The sequence below is a fragment of the Dioscorea cayenensis genome, unplaced genomic scaffold (genome assembly GCF_009730915.1).
Source record: "Dioscorea cayenensis subsp. rotundata cultivar TDr96_F1 unplaced genomic scaffold, TDr96_F1_v2_PseudoChromosome.rev07_lg8_w22 25.fasta BLBR01001489.1, whole genome shotgun sequence".
NCBI classification, from domain to species: Eukaryota; Viridiplantae; Streptophyta; class Magnoliopsida; order Dioscoreales; family Dioscoreaceae; genus Dioscorea; species Dioscorea cayenensis.
Window position 1 is genome coordinate 10,810 of NW_024087880.1, and position 10,718 is coordinate 21,527.

Sequence of the window (10,718 nt, forward strand, 5' to 3'; positions counted from 1 at the left end):
TGCAATATAAAATTTTATCCAAGATGTCTTTTTCATACATCAATTTTTTTTTTTGAATAATAGGCGACAAACACCGTTTTTTTATGAATATAAGCAGATCTTGAGCAGGCTGGAGCTCGGATGTCTGATGTATATACTATACAAAAATAATATAAGAATCACGATAAGCGATTATATGAGCGATGCTTGAGGAGCAGTCTCTAGCAGAGCGGTTAAGCCCGTAGCTTCCTCTTTTACAGCTTTGGTGTCGTACTCGTTTAAAATTATCGATGGTTGACCGTACATCAAAATTTCTTTTACGGGTCTTTCAAAAAGCTATTTTTAAACTATATCGGCGTTGATTGAGACGACCCAGCGGTTCGATTCGGTTCGGTTTCGGTTCAAAACGCATGGGGTTCGGTTTTATAAACTATAGAGCAGGGCCGAACCATAATCGTAAGGTTCGGTTCTCGGTTCGGTTCCAATACGATTCGAGTTACGGTTCGGTTCTAAATAATTTAATTCCAATTAATTAAAATATATAAAAAAATGATATTATATATATTTTTTGTTTAAAAAAATAAAATAGAACCAGAATCAGCGGTTCGGTTCGGTTGAGTTTTTTCAACTCATAGAAGCATAGCAGGAGCCTTAAAGTTCGGTTCAGATTAGGTTTGGGCAAAACGCTTTTTTTACGGTTCTGGTTCGGTTCTAATAGTGACGATTCCGGTTTGGTTCTACGGTTTGAACCGAACCGCGGTCAGGTCTAGCATTGATATTTGTTGAAAAGTCTTTCTCTTTGAAAATATTTTCGCTTTCGTGCACCACGATTGTTTTCTTTTTTTGTGTGTTAATTTCCAACTCATATCTGCATAATTAGAATTTTCTCTCAATTATTTTCCTATCTTGAAGAATATCACTTTGATCAAAGCACTACAATCGTTTCTCGCGTATCTATCTTTGTTCCTTGTCTATAGAGTTCTCTCAAAACTCCCTATAAATACAAGCCAATAGATTCATTTGAACTCACATTTATTAATTGTTCTTTCCCTAGTTTTGATAAATAATCATATATGTTACACACATGATGTCCATGATGTCTAAGGCTTCATTTCTCCCTTCATTCTCTTCTTTTGCTTCTCCTCAACTTCCAGACATCATCATCAACCCATCAACTACCATTAGATCATGCACAAGTTCACAAAAACCCAAACAAGCGACCAGTTCTCATGGTCACTATCCTCTTCTCTCCAATGCAAAGGAGAGCTTTTTCAAGGTATATTAGTTTAATCATGGTCATTTTCTCTGCCTTCAAATGCATGCATTTTTGCATTTTTTTTTTTTTAAGTTTTTCTGTAAATGTTTCTTAACTTTTTTTTTTTCTTGATAAGTTATATGGTTAAATTTGTAGTTAAATATTATAATATATGCACTACTTGCATTGCATAAAATAATATAAAACAAAATAAACCTTTTTTTTTTTTAAAGCAATAGCTAACAATAAACTTTTTCTTTTTAAATTAGCAGAGGCTTCATTGACTCTTCATTGGGCTACATATTGATTAATAAGTACTCTTTTTTAAAATTACAAGCAGGCTTCATTTACTGTTTATTAGGCTCCGAATTAACTAATGAGTACTTTTTTTTTAAAATTAGTAACGAATTTCATGGCATTTTTCATATCTCCCAAAAATATTTATAAGACCAAATCAATCCAAATAATTTTTTTTTATAATATATATATATATCTATACAAGACACTACACATTATTTATGTTTTATCCATTTATTTAGAGGGAATTATATATATATTTTTTATTGCTCGGTGATTACGACAGTGGCAATAGTTGATGTCAAAAAATATATATATATTTTTTATTTACATAACTAAATGCATTTGGAGAATGTAAAGATTCGAACTATGAGTGGGCTCCATAATTTCGTCCGTGAGTTTTTGATATCAGACAGAAATCACTTCATAAACAAGTGGTTGAAAATGTCTCTCATGTATGCCTGGTAAGGTACTCAAGTGATAGATATTTTATCTTCTATTCTTTTAATGTTTTGTTTGGTCATGTGTAGAATGATTTACAAATGAATCATTCAAAGAACATATCAATGGTGAGAGACATGTTATTCTCCAAAGAAGACAATAAGACTCCATTGCAATCCATGGTGTTAATAGACACACTTCAACATATGGGACTTGATCATCTTTTCAAGGAGGAAATTGGCTCAACTTTGTCATCCATTTATGACAACTTTGCTCATCAAACACATCATGGTCATAACTTGTTTGAATCCTCTCTTTTCTTTAGATTATTCAGAGAGCATGGTCATAGTGTATCTCCAAGTAAGTCCTTCTTCTTCTTCTTCTTCTTCTTCTTCTTCTTCTTCTTCTTCTTCTTCTTCTTCTTCTTCTATTCTATATCAACTCCATTAAATTTTATTTAACTTTAAAAATATGTATTAATTTGTAGAGATGCTCAAGAAGTTCATTGATAAGAATGGAGAGTTTAAACTAGCTTTAAGTAAGGATATAAAAGGTTTGATGAGCTTGTATGAAGCTTCACATTTAAACATTGGAGAAGATATACTAAGAAAAGGCAAGGAGTTTTCAAGCAAGCATCTTTGGGATTCTATTGACTGTTGATTGGCCCATACCAATTGGCCCATGCCAATTATGTTCTTCATCAACGTGGAAGAGCGAGGATGTCGTTTCTCCTTCTTTGTGCATGAGCTTGGTAGTAGGGTGAAGAGGTTAGTGGGGGAATATTTTTATTATTTGGGGGTAGGTGCCTACCTACACCGTCATTATGGCCTTGGATCGAAATGATCCTGGCCTTTGGTTTGTTTGGTGAAGAGTATATAAGCACATGACGTTTGTTAAGACAACAGCGAGTGAGGTGAGGAAGTTAGAGAGAGAGAAGAAGGGTGAGGGAGTGTAGAGAAAATGGTTTGAGAGTTGATCTATTCTCTGAGTATAAGAGAGGATCTTGGTTTTCTCGCTTATTATTGAGAGAGTTTGTGAAACACAGAAATTTTTACAAACTTAGTGAATTTCTTATCCTTTGCCCAGTGGTTTTCACTGCAATTGTTTAGGGGTTTTCACGTAATATCTTTTGTGTCGCTTTTATTTTTAGCGTTATTAGCATTTATTTTACTGCGGTACTGCTATATCCAGTCCTACATTTCACAACATTGACTGGTTGGATAACAAGTCTGCAAATCAAGTGAAGGAAACATTAGAGCACCCTTATCATATGAGCATACAAAGATACAAAGCTAGAAGATATATTAGCATGCACCAAGATGATCATGAAAACGGATGCAAAGATGTGGTACTGTTTGAATTAGCTAAGTATGAGTTCAATATTGTTCAACTCTTGCATCAAAGAAGCTTGATGCAATCCTAAGATAATTAATTCATTTGCTTTGTTTCATGTTTTGCTTTTTGCAGTTATTGTGCAGAAAGAGTTTTATAGATCACATGCATTAATAGTAGTGTAAAAGTGTAAAAATTACTTTAATGCTCTTAGATTAATAATGATAATAATTAAACATAATGCTAGATATATAGGACCTAAATAATTTCATCTTGATTATTGATTTTTTTATTGTGGTTGGTGGAAGAAGATAGGGTTGGCTCAAGAGTTGAGCTTTGTGAGGGACCAACCATTGAAATGGTATATGGGGCCTTTGACAATGGTTCCTCAGCCACATCATTCAAAGTGTAGAATTGAGCTCACAAAAGCAATTGCCTTCATCTACATAATAGATGATATTTTTGATGTCTATGGAACCCTAGATGAACTCTCTGTTTTCACTCAAGCCATCAACAAGTAAGCATATATATATATATATATATATATATATATATATATATATATATATAACGATAAATCGATTTATAGACTTTTTGCTTTCATTATAGTTATATATGAAATGTTAAATATTTAAAATTTACATATACTTATTTCTCATTTTATGTTTTAAATTAAATGATGCTAAATAATTATATGGAATCAATAATATCACACTATATATATATATATATATATATATATATATATATATATATATATATATATATAAAGAAAAATTCTAAATATTTATTTTTAATAAAAATCTTTTAATGGTTGATATATACATAAATTTATTTATTTATTTGTAGGGTGGGATATTTTCCGTCATCGATAACCTTCAAATTATATGAAGGTTTGCTTTTAATGCACGTATACAATGTTACTAATGAGATTGCAGAAATAACTCTAAAAGGAATATGGATGGAACCCGATTAACTACCTGTAAAAGCAAATCAGTATGCATATCGATTATTCTTATCATTTTATTTAATTTTTATTCATAAGTTATTGACTGATGTTAATTTATTAATAACATTTTGTTTTTCTATTTGATTTTAGTGGGGAAAATTGTGCAATGCTTTCCTTCAGGAAGCAAAATGGTTTGCATCAAAACAAGTACCAAACAAGGATGAATACTTGAGAAATGCAGCGACTAGTTCAGGAGTTTTCATTGTAATAGTGCACTTATTTTTTCTAATGGGACAAGGCTTAACATTGGAGAACATACAACATATAGAGAATGATCCAAGCTTTGTTTCTAAATCAGGAACTATTCTGCGCCTTTGGGATGATTTAGGCAGTGCCAAGGTGTTATTATTAATTCATTCATTATTTTTTTCCTCTTCACAGTTTTTGTTTTATTAACTTTTTTTTTTCTTCCATTTATTTTCATATACAGTAACGTAGGATTTCAATTCATTCGCACCTCATTTTATTCTCAATTTTTATTCTACATAATTTTATTAAAAGTAAGTAATAGTCTCACTTGGTTAATTTAACATGTATTTGATTATATAGATTTGATTTTCAATTCTATTAACCACAATTTTAATTTAAATCAGATTTAAATAATATGTTCAATTTGCTTCTAACTAAAATAGCACTTATATTAATTAAATATTTCATTCTAATGTTTTGACTCGAGATATATTTTTCGTTTTTCTATGTACATTCAATTACCGATATTTGACTTATTTGAAATCATATTATTTTATTGAGTCATCAAACATTGAAGATGAAATTTTTGAATTGAGTTGGTTTATTTATGGATGGCAGGATGAAAATCAAAAAGGGTTTGATGGATCATACCTGGAGTTACACATGAAGAACATCAAGATTGCACTGCAAAAGAAGCTCAGGAACATGTGATGTTGATGATCTCCAGAACATGGGATGCACTTAACAAAGAAAGCTTCACTCAAGCTCATTTCTAAACCCATAATTAATGCAACCTCAATCTTGCAAGGATGGTTAGAGTTATGTACTCTTACGATTGATAACCATCATCTCCCAATGCTGATGATTTTGTATTTTTCCTTATTCATCGTGCACCCTGATAAATCAAGGTTTTTACTCTACGAAATATTAAAAAGATTAATTAACTAACATGGTTGTAGGTGTTACATCTTCAATATGTAACGTGAGTTAATTGACAAAAATATAAATTTGAATATATATATATATATAGATTTGTGTCTCATCCTATAACTATGAAAGTGACAAAAAGTATGATTTGAACGCTATTTATCTTGCGGCAATAAATTTTGATATTATCAAGTGAATAGCATGGATAACGTGTGTGTTCAGATTTGTATTTGAATGGAGTATCAACAATTTGCTCAATCTTTTGATTAAAATAAAAATATCCAAATGAATTGTCGGGACATAGTACAAAACCATATAATAGGTGAAGGTCACGTTACAATGGTTCTTATGTGTGGCATGTTGTTGACATTTAATTTTATAACAAATCAATTAATTATTTGTGCCCTACAAAAATTGTTATTAGTTGAGAGACTAAATTGAATATTATTATTATTATTAAAGCATCAATTGGAAAATACATAGCATAACATTCTATCATAAGTTACTGTAGTTCTGTTTTTCCAAATAAAATAACTCAAAAGGGAAACTTTTTATCTGGGTAAATTAATTTTCAATGAATAAATACTTTTAAGCCGTTAGCTTTTACAAAATTCCAACCCTTATTTTAATTTTTTAATCATCTCTTACTTATGTCAGTGATACAGCTCAATAATTGGTTGATCTTAATTTTGGGGAAAAAAAATATATAGGAAATTTTCCCAAAAACTCATTTTATTTTGTTATTTTTATTAAAAATCAAATTAGTAAAAACTTGGGCAAATGCTTTTACTCTAGATATTTGAAAGCGACATCCACATCTAATTAATATAAAGGGTAGAATTACATGAGTGGCCCGAATTCAAAACTGATATTACTGATTCTATATGTCTGTGTCAAAAGCTACATTACATTTTGGTTATTTAGCTTTTAAACTTTATGAATTCTTTTCGATACAGTCTACATTTATCACCTACGGCGTTAATGACAATACTACAGCGTGAGTCGCCATGTCATGACGAGCTGCGACACGTCATCTCGAGCTTTCCCAGTACTCACGTGGGCTAAAAGAAGTTTTCTATTCTTTCTTATTTATTCTCCTTCCTCTTTTTCTCTCTTTCTCAAAGTCCTCAAAATTGATTATTGTGCTCAATTAATCCAATCAATGTGCCATTGACTGGTAGAGTAAGGGATTATCAAAATAGTGACCGGAATGGTGGTCGCGAGGATGAGGAAGTTGAGTATGTTCCTTTTTCTTTTTAGTTCTTCCTCTCCTTTCCTCCTTTATATTCTTATATTTTATACCCATTATATTGAGATAATTTCAATTTTTCCTTCAAACTTTTTTTGATCTCAAAGGTTAGCATTAATCATTGTTTTTGTTTGAAGATAGGATGGAAGGTTGGCCACCCACTTGATGCAGCCATGAAAGCGAGGGATTAACATTTTGGAAGAGCTCATCATGGCTTGTTAAGAGTCTACATGAAGAATAAGATAAGCAAATGAAAGCATCCTCCACCTCGCCATTCAGATCAACTCCTTTGTGGCTGCTCTGAATTCTTAGAAAGCTTAAAGTAGTTGATGATGATGTTGATGAGTTTTTAAATCTCTAAGCTGATTTTGATACTTTGATTTTCCATCTCTTTTATTTTGGAAGTATATCTATATTCATATATTCAAATCCTAGAGAAGACTATTGAAGAAGGTTAAATGGCATGGAGCTAAATGGAGAAGTTGGTCTCAACTACAATAAATGTTTAAGTGCTTTATTAGTAGTTAATGTATTTTTAGTGAATGTCTGGAAGTCAATGAATGTTTTATTTTATGCATTCTTAAAGAGTTAGTTAACATCTTTAATTAATGTATTATAGGAGTCGATTATAATTAGTTTTATGTATGGAGAATGTGGGTCATCTTTCCAGTTATGTGTGTAAGTAAAAAGTCTAGCATTACATTGTTGTTGTCAATTATAGTACAACCCTCAATCTTACAGGATGGTTAGAGTTATGTACTCTTATAATGATGATAACCATCATCTCTCCCAATGCTTGATGATTATATATTTTCCTTATTACACACTCTTTGTAAAATCAAAGTTTTTATTCTAAAAGAAATATTAAATAAAGGGTTATATTAGTGTGGGTATCACATTTAACTAATAACCCAACATTGATTAATTAATTTTAAAAATATAAATTTGAATATATATATAAATTTGGGTCTCATCCTATTAGTTTTTAATTTTTGGTTTACTCAAACCCAAATAATATGTTTTATTTACATCAATGGAAAAAAACATCTTTTTATCTTCAAAGTTTTCAAATCAAATATAAGGATTAGAGTTGAGGCACTAATTAAATTAGACTAATGAAAACTTAGAGTTATATATATGCTCTTGTTTATTTGGTTTGATAGCATCTAAATATATGAAACAAAAATGTCCAAAAATAATGTTTTTCAGTAGTGAAAGACCAACGAAGCTTAAGCATTTTGTAAGGGGTCAAATATAGGATAAGTGTGTGTGATATATTTAGAAAACCCGCTCACAACCCTTGACACATTGGCTTATACACATTTATCAAAATATAGGGTTTTAATTGCTACTCTGATCAACTTTGTAATTGTGTACTTTCTGCCCTTTTAGTATTTGCAAAATTTTTAGGTACAATTAAATCTTCACATTTAGTCGAGTTTGGTTGCTCTAGTCCGCGGTGTAGATGGTGTTAACCCGTCGTTTCTTTTACACCGGCGTGGCTTTTTATTACTGAAATATGGTGTAAAGATCTTTGGCGAGGGTGCTAAGGTGGCAATTGGATCCGGATCAAGACCCCACACCTCAATCTCCCACCCTCGAGCACATGGAGCACACTTGTTGTCAGTCAAAGTCCTCGCTCCCCTTAACTCCGTGAGCCACCTCTAACAGGCCGACATCCTCCACTCTAAGCCTTCGTCGGTGAAGCCATGGTTTTACAAACCCGTCGAGGATAGCCATCAACAATGCTACTAGTGCCCCTCTCTTCCACTCTCTTTTCTCTTTTCGAATTTTTGCTGGATTGCTTGTGTTCACTTGCAAACGTGCCATCAATAGCAGGTTAGGTCTTTTTTGTGGACAAGCAAAACTAAATGAAGAAAGTGCTCAATAGACATCTACAACAATTGATCAACACTTAGATCTCCCAACACAATAGAGCATAACAGCGAGGCATAATAAGCTGAAAGCAAGGAAACACTTCTCGACCTATCTTTTTCTTTTTGTATTTTTTAACTCAGCCACGGATAGTGGTGTTTTTGTAAATTGGCTATCAAAAGCGATGATATGCAATCTCGATAATTTTCTTATACTGCTCACAACTACAATGGCATTTTGGTGTGGTGTTGTTTTACGCACAATACTATTAGGTTTAATATGTATGGCGGATGTGAAATTCCAACTATGTCCGATTAATAAAAAAATTATTTACAATTACTTTTTTTACTTTAATTAATGTTAAAACTGAAAAATCGAATACTTTTGCAATCAATGAAAAAGCAGAATGGTTTTGCGATCGGGGCTGCTGCGGTCGATGAAAAAACAGAATGGTTTGCAGTCACTAAACAATTAGCCCCATTGTTTGCAATCCCTGAACTATTCACCAAATGCTGACAAGTTAATGTTACAAAGCATAAAAGCTAACAAAACCAAAAAAAAAGGGAAAAATCAAGCCAATTTACCCATTGACTCAAACATACGAATACATAAACCTATATTTGAATATCCTTGTTCAAAATAAAATCAATATTTGGACAAAATAATGTCAACATTCGAAGGGATTGCACATAATATACAAAGGATACACTATGACTTTTGAAGATGCGGCTTTGCCGATAGCGAAAATAATGGCCTTGGCTGCTGAAAGTCATGAGTAGAGGTCGTGGGTGGAGAACAATGGCATCAACGGCTTGGAGTGGAGGTTGTTGGCCTGTTGAGGGGAGGGAGGGTTTCAGACGGACAGCAAATTTGCTCCACCGGCATCGAGGGTAGGTGATCGCGGGCCGTGTGAGGAGATGGCATGCGCGTTCATGCGGAAGTGGATCGAAGTAATAAGGGTATTTTAGTAATTCGCCGGGGGTGGAGTTTTTGGGTTTCTTGGGCCTAGTCTGATGGGAAACTCGTGAGTCATGCATGATTTCGGCCAAATTCCATAGTTTAGGCCTCGAAAACCCTGATTTTGCTATTTTTTGATTTCGCTATTCCTTTGGCTAGAAATCTCTGATTTGTAAGCCGTTTATGGCGTTAGCATTTATTTTGTTAACTCTTTTATTTCTTGCCGGTATTTGAAAATTTACCATTTTTGGTATATTTTCGAATTATCTCCGTTTTAGGATTATTTTCATATCTTTGATTTTTCCTATTTAATGTAAGCCTATGGGCGAGAGTAGGGAGGTTTTTTGGGTAATAGTTATTCTCTTGAGTAATAAAATTTACTCTCTTTTCCAATTCCTGGCTATCTTTGATCAACAGGTTTTGAAGACTTGTACTGGGTATTCGTGCGCGAATCAACAGTTCGAGTATACCGCTGCATCAGTTTGGTACTAGAGCCGAAGCGATCATGGCACCGCGAGGACGTGTTACGGGACGACCTACACAAAGGGTGGAGGAGATCTACGATCGTGATGACGATGCTAGATTTGAGCAGCGTGTTGGCAGCGTCTTGGATGTTCGAATGGAGCGGATGATGGAAGAATTGACTGAACGGATTGCCCAATTGACGGGTGGTGGCAATCAAGGGCGTGTCTCCAAGAGTGGGAGTGATGGCACCATGGAGGAAGACAATGGTTACTTTGCTGACATCGCAGGGCGTCGGGGAGGACGAGATCATGGGGTTGACACCCGTCACCACCGCGATGAAGATAGGCGTTGGGAATCTGGCATACGGTTCGATATTCCAGAATTCCATGGTGGACTGCAAGCGGAGGAGTTCCTTGATTGGCTTACCACGGTCGAGGAAGTCTTGGAGTTCAAAGGAGTCCCGGAGGATAAAAGAGTGGCGCTAGTGGCAACACGACTGCGTGGGCGTGCAACCGCATGGTGGTAACAACTGAAACTCAACCGCAGTAGATTGGGAAAATGCAAGATCAATTCTTGGGAGAAGATGAAGAAACACATGTGCTCTAACTTCTTACCCCACAATTATCAGCGCATAATCTTAAGCCGATTGCACAATCTTCGCCAAGGAACGCACACTGTGGAGGAGTACACCACTGAGTTCTACCAATTGTTGGCTAGGAATGAAGTTCAAGAATCCACAGATC

At 33.8% G+C, this 10,718-nt stretch overlaps 1 protein-coding gene across 1 annotated transcript; it reads left to right on the top strand.

Moving 5' to 3' along the window:
- Positions 1-1,075: 1,075 nt before the first annotated feature.
- Positions 1,076-5,278, top strand: LOC120256532 ((3S,6E)-nerolidol synthase 2, chloroplastic/mitochondrial-like). Its single transcript, XM_039264207.1, is given in 9 exon segments — positions 1,076-1,255; positions 2,062-2,332; positions 2,460-2,620; positions 3,180-3,385; positions 3,606-3,821; positions 4,243-4,300; positions 4,404-4,652; positions 5,121-5,166; positions 5,169-5,278. Coding segments are annotated over 9 exon segments (1,497 nt in total).
- Positions 5,279-10,718: the final 5,440 nt, after the last annotated feature.